Source organism: Lepus europaeus, chromosome 19 (assembly GCF_033115175.1).
Source record: "Lepus europaeus isolate LE1 chromosome 19, mLepTim1.pri, whole genome shotgun sequence".
Taxonomy (NCBI): domain Eukaryota; kingdom Metazoa; phylum Chordata; class Mammalia; order Lagomorpha; family Leporidae; genus Lepus; species Lepus europaeus.
The window spans coordinates 43942539-43958878 of NC_084845.1; the positions used below are offsets into that span (position 1 = coordinate 43942539).

At 55.4% G+C, this 16340-nt stretch overlaps 1 protein-coding gene across 1 annotated transcript; it reads left to right on the plus strand.

Moving 5' to 3' along the window:
- The first annotated feature begins 13758 nt into the window (after positions 1–13758).
- LOC133748907 (metallothionein-2D) lies at positions 13759–15112 on the plus strand. The gene is made up of 3 exons (XM_062178004.1): positions 13759–13880; positions 14368–14433; positions 14883–15112. Exons 1-3 carry the CDS (start codon positions 13853–13855, stop codon positions 14972–14974), a joined length of 186 nt encoding a protein of 61 aa, XP_062033988.1. The 5' UTR covers positions 13759–13852; the 3' UTR covers positions 14975–15112.
- Positions 15113–16340: the final 1228 nt, after the last annotated feature.

Sequence of the window (16340 nt, forward strand, 5' to 3'; positions counted from 1 at the left end):
TTCTGACTCCGGTGTCCTCTGTATGCCTTGGTTGGAACTAAGGGACTTAGTGCTCATCTGGGCTGCGGTGGGAACTGGGCTTTGAGTGCAGAGACCTGGGCTGAAGACTGGAACGTTAGCTGGCCTTCAGGTCGGTCACCTTACTGAGCTTGTCTGCCCTACAAAGCAAGACCACCAGGCCACATCGTGGCTGGGGTGAGGTGGGGGTGGGAGGACACACGCGGGATCTAGTGCTAATGGCACAGAAACTTTGTGAAATGGCAGAGAGGTAGAGAGACTGGACCTGGTGGAAGCCAGGAGCCAGGAACTCCATCCAAGTCCCCCATGTGGATGCAGGGGCCTAAGGACTTGGGCCATCTTCCACGGCTTTCCCAGGTACCTTAGGAGGGAGCTGGTTTGGAAGTGCAACAGCCTGGACTCCAACCAGTGCTCAGATACGGGATGCCGGCGTTGCAAGCGGTGGCTTAATAGGCTGTACACAGCACCTGCCCGGCACAGAAATCCCTCAGTCCCTCATTTTCATCCTCGGACTCTCCTGCCCAACTTCATTTCCTTATTGGATTTGGACTGGAAAATGGCTACAGGGGGTGGGGCCCACTCCTTTGTCGTTTGAATTTGCCTGGGGCTCTCAAACACTGAAGGAACGCTTTTTTGTTTCCTATCCATTGCAACCCTAAAACCTAAAAAAGTATATAAAATAATTTTGATCACAGAGATAAAATCAAGGGAAAACAATACAAAATTTTTTTTTTCTGGGCTGGCACTGTGGTGTAGTAGGCTAAGCCTTGGCCTGCATCAGCAGCACCCCAAATGTGTGCCGGTTTGTATGCCGGCTGCTCCACTTCCGATCCAGCTCCCTGTTAATGAGCCTGGGAAAGCAGTGGAAGATGCCCCAAGTCCTTGGGCCTCTGCACCCAAGTGGGTGCAGGGCTCTTGGCTTCTGGCTTCTGATCGATACACAGCTCCTGTCATTGCAGCCATCTGGGGAGGGAATCAGCAGATGGAAGACCTCTCTCTCTCTCTCTCTCTCTCTCTCTCTCTCTCTGCCTCTCTGTAATTCTGCCTGTCAATTAAATAAATAAATCTTTTTAAAAATTCATTTCTGTAGATTCAACAGGAAAATTTCAGTAAGTGCATGATAAAGAAAATGATAAGAAAAAGCAAAATAAAAAAAAGAAAATGATAGGAAAAATAAAAGAAATATAAACACTACACGTCAGTGCTCGGGTGTGCACTGCAGGTTGGAAACTCGGTCCCACACCTATCTGGCCCATATACCCCACAGGAAGCCAGCGGTTGGTTTATCCAAAGTCATGGGTAGGAAAATCACAGAGCCCTCAGAGCTCCCTGCTTGGCACTGGATTTTTGGGAGCTCTCCCCAAGGTCAAGGTGAAAGCTGACCTTTTTCAAAATCCATTCCTTTGCTGTCTCAAAATACCAAAGTGGCCAGGGATTTGGAGGGAATCCCAGGCTTCTCCTAGATGAAGTGTACGTGTGGTTACTGGGTCCAGATGAGAGGCCTCGCGTCTGCTCGCGCAGGGTTGCCGGTGGATCCTGCAGTCTGGAGGGCGTGGTGTGTTCCTGAGGAAGAAGTGACGCCCTGGGTGCCTTGTAATTAACAGCACTGCTTAGGGCGTCCCTGGTTATTTGTTGGGAAGGTGCTATTTGATGTTCAATCAAAGAAGACAAATGTCTTGGCCCAGAAGTCAGGACCACACTCACCCTCCAGTGTAGAAGGCGTCTGTGCCAGAGGCACGGGGCGGATGCCAGGCAGCTGTGGTGCACACAACTCAGTCCAGCACCCACCAGCTGTGTGACCCGGGCAAGCCGCTCAAACTCTCTGAGCCTCTTTTTCTGGTTTGTAGAAAGATCCCATCTGCATGCAGAGGTTAAATGAGAAGTGGCCTCCCTCCTGGTCAGCACTTATTCATCCTGGTAGGGACAGGCGCTGTGGCATAGCGGGTAAAGCCGCTGCCTGCAGTGCTGGCATCCCATGGGCACCAAGGCTCCACTGCTCCACTTCCGATCCAGCTCCCTGCTAATGGCCTGGGCAGAGCAGCAGAAGATGGCCCAAATATTTGGGCTCCTGCCTCCCATGTGGGAGACCTGGATGAAGTTCCTGGTTCCCGGCTTCGGCTTGGCTCAGCCCTGGCTGTTGTGGCTGCTTGGGGAGTGAAACCAGCAGATGGAAGATCTCTTTCTCCCTCTCTCCCTGTAACCCTTACTTCCAAATAGTTAAATAAATCTTTAAAACACAAAATCAGCGGTGATTAGGATCATTCTGTCCACACGGAGTTTTGGGGAAAGAATCTGGCCCATAGGCTCTTAGGGAAAGACCTCTCTGTGAAGAATGACTGTGGAATGAGGCAGGGAAGGCACTGGAGCCTGGCTGATCATGTACCCGAGGCAGTAGGGCGACCTCCTCCAGGAAGCCCTCTGTGATAAGACGATGCCATAGCAATAGGCAGATACAAAAGCCTTTGCAGTTCTTCATATCATTCGAACTTCACATGGCATAGGCGGGGGTGGATAAATCGTGTCCTCTTCCAGAGTGACTAACAAGCCAAGGTCACACGGCCTAGGAGTCGGGGTCTGAACCCCCGCTACATCTGGGCTCTAGCCTTAACTGCAGCTGTCAAATGGTGATGTCACTCAATCCTGTTTCTCACAGCTCAGAGCTGGTGGTGCCTTTAAATATTTCCAGTAACACAGTGGTGTTGAGGACAGCCCTAGACCAAAAGAAATCTTTATCCTTAACCTTTTCCTTCCACAAGGAAGGAAGCTGAATAGACTCACACCCAGTGGCACCACTTCCCAGGCCACGACACTGGGCAACGTACTTAAACTACTCCTTACTTCTCCCCTTGGGAAAATGGGTTCATAACAGTATTTCTTTTTATAAAAAAAGATTTATTTGAAAGTCAGAGTTACACAGAGAGGAGAGGCAGAGAGAGAGAGAGAGAGAGAGAGAGAGAGAGAGAGAGAGGTCTTCCATTTGCTGGTTCGCTCCCCAGAGGGCTGCAACGACCGGAGCTGCACCGATCCGAAGTCAGGAGCCAGGAGCTTCTTCCAGGTCTCCCAGGCTGGTGCAGGGGCCCAAGGACTTGGGCCATCTTCTACTGCTTTTCCAGGCCATAGCAGAGAGCTGAATTGGAAGTGGAGCAGCCGGGTCTCAAACCGGCGTCCATATGGGATGCCGGCGCTTCAGGCCAGGGCGTTAACCCACTGCGCCACAGCACTGGCCCCACAGCACTGGCCCCACAGTATTTTCCTTTAAGGTTCTTGTGAGGGCGCCAAAATGAGAGGGCGCCTGGAGACCAACTGCCCTGCGACAGCCAGGAACATCGACAGGGAAATCCCCACCCCACCTCTCCTGGCTTCTCAGACGAGGTCCGCAAACCACAGAAGTGACCCATGCTGGGGGAGCCCTCGCACTGGCAAAACTGCCCTGAGCGGGGCAGACGTGCGGCCTGTCACTCAAGACATCCATTCTGATGCCAGCCTCCCAGACAGCAGTGCGGGGGCTGGTCCCAGCTCCCGACTTCAGTTTCCTGTTACAATGGAGCCGGGCATCCAGGAGGGATAGCTCAAGCAGTTGGGTCGCTGCCGCCCACGTGGGACTCTTAGATCGAGTTCTGGGGCTTCCAGCTTTGGCTGGACCCAGCGAGGCACTTGGAGAGTCAATCAGCACATGCCGTCACACAGCCCCTCCTGCGCCCATGTCCTCTGTCACCCTGTGTTTCTGTGCCTCTCAAATAAACACGAACACACACACACACACACACACGCAGGGGAGGGTGCACAGCGAGGTTTTAGGAGCCCCTGGAGAATTTCATTACCGGAGAATCCATGTGCATGTGCCCATAAATCGTCAGGCCGGGATGGAGGCGCAGCCTCAGGACGCCATGTGCGGGAAGACAGAGGCCCGAGGACTGAACTGGGAGCCTGGACAGGCACTGTGAGGGAGGCAGAGGAGTCACAGGGGCCTGTCCTCCGCACACGACTTTCTGGCTGCACTCTGCTCACGCCATGCAGGGATCTGAGCCCCAGGCTGGCTGGGGTTGCACCAGACTCCAGGAAGGGGAAGCTAAAGACAGCCTAGAGGAGCAGGGTGGGGGGTGGGGGTGGGGGTTGGAGGAGGCCAGGACCCCCTGATGAGTTCTGGAACTCTGGTGGCAAGGGGCGGGAAGGTGGCTGGGAGGGGCTTCCCCCCACACTCCCCACCCCCACCCCCACCCCCACACCCCTACCTCCTCCACTGACCATAAAGGGAGCAGACACCTCCTGGGTTCTAAGGCACCTTCCCCCAGCCCTGTTGCCTTTTTGCCTCTCACCTTGAACTTCACACCCCTATGCACTTGCAACACAGGTAAGGGACCGGCTTTCTGGGCCTTGGGCTCTGTGTTTCTCAGCGGCAGGACAGCTGTCCCTGGGCTTGCCAGAAGAAGCTCACCGGAGGAAGCTCGCCCCACTGTTATTTTTCCTTCTTTCCCCCTGCCCATGCCCCTCATCAGCCTTAGGCATTCCCATCCCCCAACGGCTCCCACTTCAAGGTGGGAGGAGGGGGGCTCCAGGCCTCCTGCTCCTCATCTCCTCACCCCACCGCCAGGGCTGCTGGGCCCATTCCCGGTGCTCTGTGTCTCTGAATTTCCTGAGCTGGCGGGGGGGAATGGGGTGACTGCAGCTTCTGGGTCCCCAGTATAAGATCCTGGCCCCAGGCCACCATCCGTGGACTGGAGCTGGAGCTGGCAGCTTCCTTCCCTGTGGGAAACCACACAGGGTGGGCATGAGCTTCCCAGCAGGTGGGAGGAGAAGGTGGAGCCACACTCCACCTGTTCTGTGTGGGACAGGAGCCCCAGGGTGGGGCCTGCCCAGCGATGGGGACAGAGGACTTTCTCTTCCCTGCAGGTGGTGGCTCCTGCACCTGTGCTGGCGACTGCAAATGCAAGGAGTGCCAGTGCACCTGCTGCGAGTGAGGGGAGTGTGGCGCCCTCTCTGGAGAGCTGGACCTTGGCTCAGGGGAGCAGGGCCCAGAATGCTCTCCGAGCGCCTGGTGCTGGGGAAGGGGCCTCCCCTAGCCCCAGAGTCCGTGTCATTCCCTCTCTGGATCTCTGCCCTGATCTAGCTGAGGTGGGCAGCGTGGCTTTTCTCTTTTGGGACACATAACTCAAAAGTCTCATGCATTGTCTCAGACCAGAGCCCTGCCATGCTGCCTAGGGTGCTGTGGAGCTGGTGGCAGTGCCTGTGTTGGGGCGGGAAGGTGCCTGTTAGGTCTGTTGATTCTCACTGTCCCCTTTCTTTCCCAGGCTGCTGATCCCATCGAGAAAGCCCAGCCCCCTGCTGGCAGCCACGCCCCCTTGTTGTGCCCCTTTTTCTATGAAACACATGACTGTTAATAAAATGCATTGACTTGATTCTGACTCCGGTTTCCTTTGAGGGGTTGGAAAAGGAGTTGGGTGGAGGGGGGCACTGGGCGTGCAGACCCCTGGACTGTGGACTGACCGAGTGCCTCCAGGCGGGCAAGTGGCCTCACTGAGCTTGGTCTTCTGTGCCAGACCTCGTGTGTGGTGTGTGGGGGTAGGGCCACCTCTGTCCTCCGTGTTGATGGCATGGACACTTGCCAGGCCCTCATTGACCCCCTGCCCAATGTCAGATCTTCATCGGGTCTCTGGCATGAAAGTGACCACAGGGTTGGAATCCCACTCCTCACTTTGTTGATTCGTATCAGGGGTTTCTCACTTCTGAAGGAGGAGTCTGTTTTCTATCCATCCTAAGCCTAAACTTCTTCGGTCAATAAAATAATTTAACTACAGAGGTAATGGAACCAAAGAAAAACATCATACAAAATCCATTTTCAAACACTCAACAGGGAAGTTTCAAAAATAAATGAGGAAGCTAAGAATTAAAGATGTGCAAACTTCACCTGAGTTCATCAAGGTCTTCATCACAAACTCCCAACAGCTGGCAGCCCAGCCCCAGGGAGCAGCACACCCTTAGGAACCCAAGGAGAAATTCCACTCAGTTCCTCCTCCCGCACACTTGGCTCGGGCCACCTGTGACACAGGAGGTGCAGGGACATTTTGCATACACGGAACAGTTAGTTTTGTAGCAGGGGACAGCACCTGGGTGCCCTCCAATTCAGCTGAATTGTAGCGCTACCTGGCGACAGGTGTCAGCACTCACAGGTTAGGGCTCAGGCCCCGCACTGTCCTCCCTCCCAGCTTCCCCGCCACAGCCTCAGGGTGTTTCACCTGTGCCTCTGCCCCATCAGCTAGAAGCTGGGATAGCCCCCTCCTTGCTTGAGTCACTTGCTGGAGTGGCTCTCAGGACTTAGGGGCAAGGTAGTTACGGGTGTGGGGCTGCAATCATTCAAAGGCTGTTGGAAAGAACACGGGCCGCGTGGGAGAAGGGCGGAGCTTGGCTGCCCTCTCCTGTCCACAAGTTCCAGACTCTTCCATGTGGTCTGCCCCCTGAGGCTCTCACCTCCACCCTGTGCTTTTGGGTTTCATGGCGACGTGACCGGGAAGGCGAATGCAGCAAGGCCTCTCCGTCCAGGTTCCTCCCTACTCCCCCCTTCTCCGATAGGGCTCTCGTGACCCAGCGTCAGCCAAGGCAGCACAGGGAGTGACTTAGCACTGTCAGCCTGGGGGAGGAGAAATGCTACTTTCTATGGCCTGCCTGAGAGAGATTTCTGAACCAGGAACCTGGATATATATATATAAATCGATAGCTAAATTGACACAGATACAGACCTCATAATTATCACACCAGAGAGTGACTTGGCTCTGAACCTTTGAGGGTTCCTCCAAGATCCGTCTGAATTCCGCTTTCCCATAATTTCCTGTTGTTGCCTATTTTTAAAAAATGTTTTCCTGAAGGGTAGTTACATCTTCAAGGGCCTTACCCTCCTTGCAGACGCCCAGCAGCAGCGCCCCAGGCGCTGGCCCCAAGGGCAGGCCCTGCTGTGACCACACGGAGCAAGGTACTGGAACTTGGGTCGTAGGTGTGCGATTAGCAAGCAGGCTCAGAAACAGTGCTTCCCTCTAGGGTGCAAAAATGAAAGTTTCGTGAGCGCCGCCTCCGGAAAGTGAATATCCCGAGGTTGTTAGTGAATGCAGGATACGCGGATCTCTGAGCGAGGGGGCCCCGGGGGGATGTCCTAAATGTGCCCATGCATCCCTGAGCGTGGAGAACAGACGGAAGAGAACGAGGCACACCGGGAGGAACATGGCCCAGAGCAGGGGACAGGGACTGCCAGGTACGGGGAGGCAAAGGTCACACCAGCAGTCTCCCTGCTCGCTCAGGTCCGGGAACGCGAGCCCAAGGCTGGGGGTGCACACGGACGCCGGGAATGGCGAAGCCGAGGACAGGGAGGGGGAGCCATTGAGGACGAGGTTCCCGGAACACTCGCAGACGGGGATGGCCGGTAACCTTGCTGGAATTTGGAAGAGGCGCCAGGGACAGCACGTACGGGCCGGGCGCAGAGCCCCGCCCCCTCGAGCTGCGTGCGGAAAGCTGTGCGCTCGGCCCTCGAGCGCTCTCGGCGGGGCTGAGCGCAGCGGCGGGGCCGGGGCGGGGCGTGTGCAGCCGGGGCGGGGCGGGCCGGGGCCGGGGCGGGACGTGTGCAGCCGGGGCGGGGCCGAGGCGGGGCGTGTGCAGCCGGGGCGGGGCCGGGGGCGGGGCTTGCAGTCGGGCCTGGGCCGGGGCGGGGCGTGCGCAGCCGGCCTTCCAGGCCGTTCTGAAGTGAGCGCTTCGCCTCTTGGTTTAGGTTCTAGGCTCACTTCTGTTCGAAATGCACCTGAACTGCTCCTGTGCCGCTGGTGAAGGACGCCATGTTTCTGCTCCTTACGATCCCCGTTTCGCGGCCGTAGGAGGGGGGATGGCTTCGCGAGTTCCGGCTGAGCCGACTCCCCTAGGTGGTAGTTCTAGTGCTTTTCCTCTTGCCTCCGCCCTCCCGGTGCCTCCCAGGTCAGAGTTGAGGGTGTTCAGGCCCATAACCAGCCCCCCGCCCCGGTCCACGTCAGCTAGGTGGTTGGGGGCCGCCAGGCTGAGCCCTCGGCCCCGGTGCTGTATCCAGCGTTGCAGGGGACCGTGCCCCTTCGGGATTAAAGACATGCAGCCCTCCGTGGCCTTTTGGTGGGAGGCAGAGTGGAGTGAGTGCCTTCTGCCCTGGCTGCGGCATTGGCCCGGGCAGGGAGGGTACGGACCCGGTGCAGGGTCCCCTGCGTCACGCCCTTTGCTCGCTGTCTTCTCCGCACAGCACAGGTGACTCCCGCCCCTGTGCCTGCAAAGACGGCAGATTCACCTCCCGCAGGAAGAGTGACTGTGGGGCCTTCCCTGGGGAGCGGCCGACTGGCCAGGGGCCAGGGAATAGCCATCCCAAGGCCAGAGCACGGGCGCCGCTGCTGACCAGCCTGTCCACATCCCTCACCCCACCCTGACCCGATTCAGCACAAGAGCAGCAGGAGCTTTCGAGATGCTTGGTTGCCAACCTCATTTCTAGAATGGGGAAACTGAGGCCCAGAGAATGCCCCAGCCAGTCAAGCACCACGCTGATACTTCAGAAATTTCCACACTTGATGTATGGCACCAGAGCCTCTCTATGTCGCCACCAGGCCCTGTCGCTGCCTCTCCGGTCTTTTTGCTCTGACCTTGGCTCAGGCGGGGCTGGGCAGCTTTTTCATAGGAAAACCCCCACCCCAAAGACCCACCAGCTGTCTCCTGGCACAGCGTGCCAACTGTAAGTCAGGGTCCCCAGCGCTGGGTGCAGCCTGTACCAGGCCTGCTCTTGGGGCAGGGAGGTGCCAGTGCAGTCAGTTCTGATCTCTCCCTCTCCCCTTTTCCCCCAGAGTGCTGCTGCTGCCCCTCTGGCTGTGCCAAGTGTGCCCAGGGCTGCATCTGCTGCGCCTGATGGCCCCAGATGCAAACAGAGTGCGAGGCACAAACCTGTTGGTTTGTTTTATTTTTTTAAGATCATACAATCCTGACCCTTTTTACATACTCCTTTTTCTATGCAATGTAACATGAAAATAAAAGTTGTGAATTTTATTCTGCCTCAGATTTCCTTTGTGTGCCTTAGACATAAGGGGAGCCATGTCCAACAGCAGCAGTAGGGATTAGACTGGGAGCCCAAGGACCGGGCTGCTGGAGCCACACCTGAGCCCCCTTCACACTGAGTGCCCGAGGGTGGCCAGATTACCTGCCTGAGCTTCTGTTTCCGAATGCTTTGAAGGGGACAGGGACAGGCAGACATAGGCTCCCCTGTGTTCTCACTTCACGTGTTCACAGCAGAGAAATTTCTCAGTCTCATCCTCCAGGCGCCCTGCCACGTGTCAGTCCCTGTTGGATGTTAGGCTTTTTTTTTTTTTTTTTTTTTTTTTTTTTTTTTTTAAGATTTATTTATTTGAAAGAGTTAGAGAAAGGGAGAGACAGATCTTCCATCTGCTGGTTCACTCCCCGAATGGCCACAAATGGCCACAATAGGCCCATTTGAAGCAAGGAGACAGGAAGTTCTGGGTCTCCCACATGGGTGCAAGGGCTCGTGTACTTGGGCCCTCCTCTGCTGCTTTGCCAAACACATTAGCAGGGGCTGGATCGGAAGAGGAGCTGCAGGGACTCAAACTGGTGCCACAGCTCTGGCCCCAAGATGTTAGGCTTTTAAGAGGCCCAGGATGGAATCCCAACCCCTGTCTGCTTGTATATGACACAGAACTATGTAAACACCCAGCAGCAACGGAACAGGTGTTACTGCAGTGTCACAGTCCTACATTTTGATAAGATACAATACATTATCTAAGACAAAACCTTACAATACACAGGCTGTTTTATACACAGGCTCATTTCAGTAAAATTAAGAACAACGTAATGTAGAAAATGTGGAAATGCAAGCACTACACACTTGTGCTAGGGTGTGCATGGCAAACGAAGTATGCAGACGTGCTCCAGGGTGTGGACCACACCCACTGAGCAGCACTGGTCTGGGGTCCCCCAAGGAACCATGTGTCTTAGTTTCTTGTGATGGACAGGTCACAATGCCTGAGCGGCATTATCTACTCTGAATCTTTGGAAGTTCTCCCCTTGATTAGCTCCACCTTCAAATTCAAGCCCCAGCAGGTGACGGGGGATGTGAAGGGAGTTACCTAGCCTTATCCCCGCAAGATAATGTGTAGATAAAAACTGGTTCCAGATGAAGCGCTTTGTTTCTTCCGATGCATTGTGGAGGGTGCGGTGGGTCTGCCAGGAAGGAGCAAAGCCAGAAGCCACAGGCACCTGGTAATTAACAGCGGCAGGTAGCTTCTCGGCTTACGTAGTCAAGGAACTGATATGATGTTGAAGAGGATGGCAAGGCTCAGGCCAAGGAGTCAGAGCCACTTTGGCCTGCAGGTGCCCTGTGTAGAGAGGGTTTCAGAAGGCAGGCAGTGCCAAGTGCATGGCTGTGGCAGGCACACAGCCCTGGCTTACGGCACAGTTCACCACTTCAGCTGTGTGATGAAGACGGCTCACTCACCCTCTCTGAGCTTCCGGTTCCTCATTTGTAGAACAAAGATTATGTTTCTAGGTAGTGGGTAAATTGGCAGTGGCCCAGCTCCCGGCTAAGGCTGAATAAGCAGTGGTGGTTGTGGCTTTGGGTCCACATGGACTTTTTCATGGCAGAATTCTGTTAGTTCCCATCAAGCCCCTTGGAAAGGCCCCTCTGTGGGATACACTGCTACAGACTGGAGGCTGGGGATAGGTTAGGACTCTGCTGATCTGGTTCCAAGAGCCTGTGGGTGATCTCATGACAAACCCTGTAACATAAGACTGCCAATGCGCTTTCCCCACAACTTCCTGTCACTTGATCTTCACAGGAAACAGTGAGACAATGAAATGTGTGTGGGGCGGTGAGATGATGCCATCTTCCAGAGGAGTTAAGCAACCAGCCTGTGACACACAGCTTGGAAGTGAAAGTGTGAATGAACTTATGCTACAACTGTCCTCCTGTGCTGACCTCAGCCCCCGATCCTGACGTCACTGGATGCCAGCCCTGCCTCTCCCAGTTCAGAGCCAGGAGGGCCCTTGGTTCATTAGTCCTGCTGTGTCCCTGACTTGAGAGACACACACGGAAGCCCAACGAGGTCACGGTCTGCGGAGATACCTGCCTGCTGGCTCAGTGGTCTTCCCCCTGCTGCCCCTGTGCCAGAGTTCAAGGTCAAGGACTTTCCCATGACAGGGTGATGTGGGGTGAAGGGTGAGGGCGTGACACTGCAGTCACTCATCTTAGCAGTGTCATGCCTGGCTCTGTCTCCTCCCACAAAAGGGGTATCATAATAGAGTCTGTCTGAAGGACTACGAGCGCTAATACATGTAACGAACTGAGACTGGCTCCTGGCAAGTGATAAGGTGTCTATTATATATCTTTTAAAGATTTATTTATTTATTGTCTGAAAAGCAGAGAGTTATAGAAAGAGACACACAGAGAGATCTTCCATCCACTGGTCACTCCGCAAATGACTGGAATGGCAGAGCCTGAGCCAGCCCAAAGCCAGGAGGCAGGAACTCCATCCTTATCTCCCATGAGGGTGGCAGGGACTCAAGCACCTGAGACACCCTCTGCCGCCTTCCCGGCTGCACTAGCAGGGAGCTGGATCGGAAGTGGAGCAGCCGGGCCTCAAATAGGTGCTCATATGGAATGCTGGCATTGTTCCAAGATCTATTATATTTTGACATTATTTTATTGTCTTTCTTCATAGCATAGGAGACGTTTTTACTTCAGAGAAATAAGGCAGACCTGGTGTTTTCACTGTCTGATGTCCTTGTTGTCAACCAGGTGAGTATGTGGTCTGTGGCCCAGACAGAGCCTCTACACAGAGATCCGGGTTGCATGATAAAGGGATGGGCAAGACAGTTCATGTTCTGACAGATGCCGAGGGTGCCGGCCACTTCTGTTATAAAACACGCCGTTAGCACAGGCATTTGGTTTAGATGCCCCGGGATGCCTGCGTCCCATATCAGAGTGCCTGGGTGCAAGTCTCAGCTCCACTTCTGTTTCCAGCTTCCTGCTATCCACATGGGAAAGTCACATAGAGTTCAAGGCTTCTGGCTTCTGGCTTCTGCCTGGCCCAGCCCTGCTTGTTGTGGGCATTTGGGGAGTGAACTAGTGGACAGAAGATCTCTTTCTGTCTATCTCTGTCTCTGTCTCCGTCTCTGTGTGTCTCTCTGCCTTTGAAATAGAAAAATAACTAAAAATAAAGAAAGCAAGCCTGGTGGTCAATTTTAAAGATGCACTATTATTTACTTTTTTAAAAAGATTCCTATTTCCTTAAAGACCTTCACACAAAAAGCACACTCTCTGTCACCACTGCACATAAGGATCCATCTACATCCCGGATATAGAAAGTAGAAACTGATCTATCCCTTCTGTGTCACTCTTGTTGCTCCCGACAGGCCTCCAGGATTGCTCCTGGTTTAAAGGTTCCAGCAGCAGGGAGGTGTTGCAGACAGAGGGAGGCAGAGGCCTCTCCTAGCCTGTGAAACTGACCGGATTCAGGGGCAGCAGGGCTGCTTTCTAGCTCTGGGACTGGACTAGCCGCTCAAACTTGTGCTGTAGATGTCCAGTTACTAAGAATTTCTACCTAGTATGTCCCTTTGGGGTTGTGAAGGTTCAAAGATGGAAAGTGATAAAACAGGGGGTGGCGTAGATTAATGCCATGTAATGGAAATAGTTTATTATTTATTTATTTGAGAGGGAGAGGGAGAGGGGGAGGGGGAGGGAGAGGAAGAGAGGGAGAGGGAGAGGAAGAGAGGGAGAGGTAGAGGGAGAGGGAGAGGGAGAGGGAGAATCTTATATTCTGCTGATTCACTACTCAAATGGCAGCAACCTGGTCTCCAAAGCCAGGAGCCAAACTCCGTCTGGGTCTCCCACGTGGGTGGCAGGGGCCCAAACATCTTCTGCTGCTCTCCCGTGCGCATTCGCAGGGAGCTGGGCGGGAAGAAGAGAAGCCAAGACGCCAACCTGCGGTCCCTGGGTTACGGGAGTCCCAAGCGGCGCACAAGCCGCGGGCGCCGGCCCTCCGGCAACGGGCATGCGAAAAGAAAAACCACCACTGTCTTTTTGTCCAGTGCTAGATCTACACACACGATCACCGCCTTGGGAGCCTCCCTTGGAACCTTTCCAAGACGGACGGCGGGCGCCCTAGGCTAAGGGAGGAGCTAGGATGCTTAAGTAAAAGAACTGGGGCAAATGTGCCCGCACAGCCCTGAGTCCACCGTGTCGCTGTGCACAAGAGAAACGTGGCCCAGAACCTACGTGGGGACAGGGAGAGCCACAGGGCAGGCGAAGGTCACACCCACCGCCAGCCCTCTGCACACAACACCCTCGCTGTGCTCCCAGCTCGCGCCGATCACGGGACGTGAGCGCGAGGCTGGGACTGCACACGAATTCCTGGAACCGCGCGGCTGGGCACGCTCCGCCGGGCTGGGGGAGAGGGCAGGAGTACGCCATGGACTGGGTTCCCGGAGCGCCCTCGGTGCACAACAGCGGGGAAGGGCGGCGGAAAACACTGGGCGTTGGGCCCAGCACGCAGTCTCACCCACGCCAGTCTGCCTCCAAGGGACCGCCCCCGCGGTGCGCGCAGAGCGGCGCTCCGGGAATCCTGCACCCGGCCCAGGGTGCGCACAGCCGGGTCCAGGGCGGCGGGCCGTGCGCCGCGGCCGGGGCGGGTGCAAGGCCCGGGGCGGGGCCTTTGCGCCCGGGCCCTCTCTCCTCGACTATAAAGTGAGCTGGGGGGCGGCTCCTAGGTACCAACGTGCCTCTCAACCGCCCAGCTAACTCTTCACCTTTCACTTCGCGTCTCCAGCTTCACCAGAGCTCGAAATGGACCCCAACTGCTCCTGCGCCACCCGTAAGCGATGCAGGGTTTCCAGGCTTAGGGTCTCCTTTTCTCAGCCAGAGAAAAGGTTTCTGGGGCGGGAAGAGGGCTCACTGGGGGTGCAGGCCGAAGTGGACTGCTTTACTTTGCAATTCTGGGGCTTTCTGCCGGTCTTCAGCATCTGTTAGAACCTTCCCATCATCCCAATGCCTCCCGTTTCAAGAGCGGGAGGATGTAAGGTGGAAACTCCCCAGCTCAGGAGGTCCGAGGACTGCTGGACCGGGACCTTGTGCTGCCCGGGCTAGGAGGTGACAGGGACATCGCCTATCAGGACTGTCAACAGAAGGCTCTGGGGGGTAAAATCAGAAGGGTACCGTGCCCCTCCCAGCCCATGGGGAGACAAGCTATGGGGACACAGAGCTACTTGGCTGTGGTGCCCTGAGCAGGGAGCCGGCTGACCGACTGCTGGGTCTTCTGCATCACACCCATTACTCACTGCCTGTCCTCCTCCTCCCTCCAGGTGACTCCTGCGCCTGTGCCAGCTCCTGCAAATGCAAAGAGTGCAAATGCACCTCCTGCAAGAAGAGTGAGTGTGGGGCTTGCCCTGGGCGTCTTGGGGGTCACGGGACGGGGGGATGGACTGCAGAGCAGGCAGGAGCAGGCCAGTGCCCAGCTTGCCTACATCCCGGCACCTGATTCAGGGTTGATTCCCAGCCTCTGTTAGCATGGAGAAACAGAGCCAGAGACTTCAATAGCCAGTCAAGACCTAGTACTTGGGGCATTCCTCCCTGACGTTCTGCAAGACTGGCCTACCTCCGTCCTTAGCCCCAATCTTTCTGCCCTGCCCTGGGCTCAGGTAGGGCCGGGCAATTCTCTGATGCAAAAACCCTCCACCGCTTGTCTTATGCCATTGCTTGTGAACCTGCACAAAGAATCCCGCAGAGCTGGGGGCCGAGCCTGTGCCAGGCCTGCTGTAGGGGAGGGGAGGTGCAGTGAAGTCAGCTCTGACCTCTTCCCTCTCCCCTTTCTTCCCAGGCTGCTGCTCCTGCTGCCCCGCGGGCTGCGCCAAGTGTGCCCAGGGCTGCATCTGCAAAGGGGCATCGGACAAGTGCAGCTGCTGTGCCTGACGCCCGCAGAGCCCGGCTCCCAGATGTAAATAGCGCGCTGTGGACAAACCTGGATTTTCTCCACCATACAGTCCGACCCCTTTGCTCCATTCCTTGTTGTGTGAAATGTGTGAATGATAATAAAAGTTGTTGACTTCATGCTGACTCTGGTTTTCTCTGTGTGGTTTGGGATAAGAGTCTGGGTTGGAGAACTGACCTGGCAGTGCAGAGCCCTGGGCTCTGGATGGAAGTGGTGGCCCCTTCAGGCAGCCCAGGGCTCCTCACTGAGCCCCAGCACCTTCGGTGTGTCGGGGGCAGATGGCGCCTCCCTGCTCGGGTCAAGGGTTAGTGCCACAGAAACTCCTCCATCCCTCATTTTTATTCTCTGACTACCCTACCCTTTCAATTCCAATTTTAGGCTTGAAAGAGAGATGGGGTGGAGTCCAACTCTCCACTTGCTGAATCCCACCTGGGCTTCTGGAATGCTGGGGTAATGGAACCATTTTTATTTCCTGTCCATTGCAAGCCCAAGTCTTGGTAAATAACATGACACTAATTATGAACACAATGAAATCAGGGAACAACAACGGGGTTTTTTGTTCAACAGGAAAATTTGTAAAACTGTGGAGGAATAATAGGGGAATTGCTGCTGCCTACTGATGATGCGCATGGCACACTGGAAAGAGTTCAGAGCCCAGCCTCAGTGTGTGGACCTTGCACCCTGGGCAGCGCCGGCCCAGACCACCCCACCAGTTGCCACTGGCTGGTTGCTGCTGACCCTGGATGGCTCCCTGCTGTGCTGTGGGTCTGCAGCTGGGAGTTCCTCCCCAGTCGGGCTGGATCTGCCTCTCTTGCAAATGCCAGCCCTTGGCTACTTCAACCTAGCAAAAAGGCGCGGTGTTTGGGGGAAGTCGCCCGGCTGTCCTGGCAACATGGAGAGAACCTTGGCACCATATGCAGGACTCCCTTTGAGCCCGTGCCAGAGGGATGGTGGATTCTGCAGTTGGAAGGGCGTGGTGTTCGTTAGAAGTGAGGCCCTGGTGCCTTCTAATTAGAGCTAACAGTTAGTGCCCCTGGCTGTTTGTTAGCGTTTGCTATTTGATGTGTAGTCAAGGAGAAGATGAGTCTCCTGGCCTGAAGTCAGGAGATCCCTGTGTGAGGGAGGGCAGCCTGCACCGAGTGCATGGGTTGATGTCAGGCAGCCCTGGGACACAGCCCAGTTCACCACTTACTGGCTGTGCAGCCTGGGCAAGTCACTTGACCTCTCTGAATGTCTTTTCCTCATTTGTAAAAAGAGAACTATTTATAGGGATTAAATGTGATAGTGGCCCGGCTCCTGGCTGGGGTTTAATAAACAGGCTCAATGATGATCATTCTGTTCACACCG

What these genes read in the sequence shown, in the direction of transcription:
- LOC133748907 (XM_062178004.1), top strand. Translation starts at nt 13,853, where the DNA reads ATGGACCCCAACTGCTCCTGCGCCACCC. An exon ending in CAACTGCTCCTGCGCCACCC is followed by an intron (nt 13,881 to 14,367) that starts GTAAGCGATGCA and finishes TCCTCCCTCCAG; the next exon opens with GTGACTCCTGCGCCTGTGCC. An exon ending in ATGCACCTCCTGCAAGAAGA is followed by an intron (nt 14,434 to 14,882) that starts GTGAGTGTGGGG and finishes CTTTCTTCCCAG; the next exon opens with GCTGCTGCTCCTGCTGCCCC.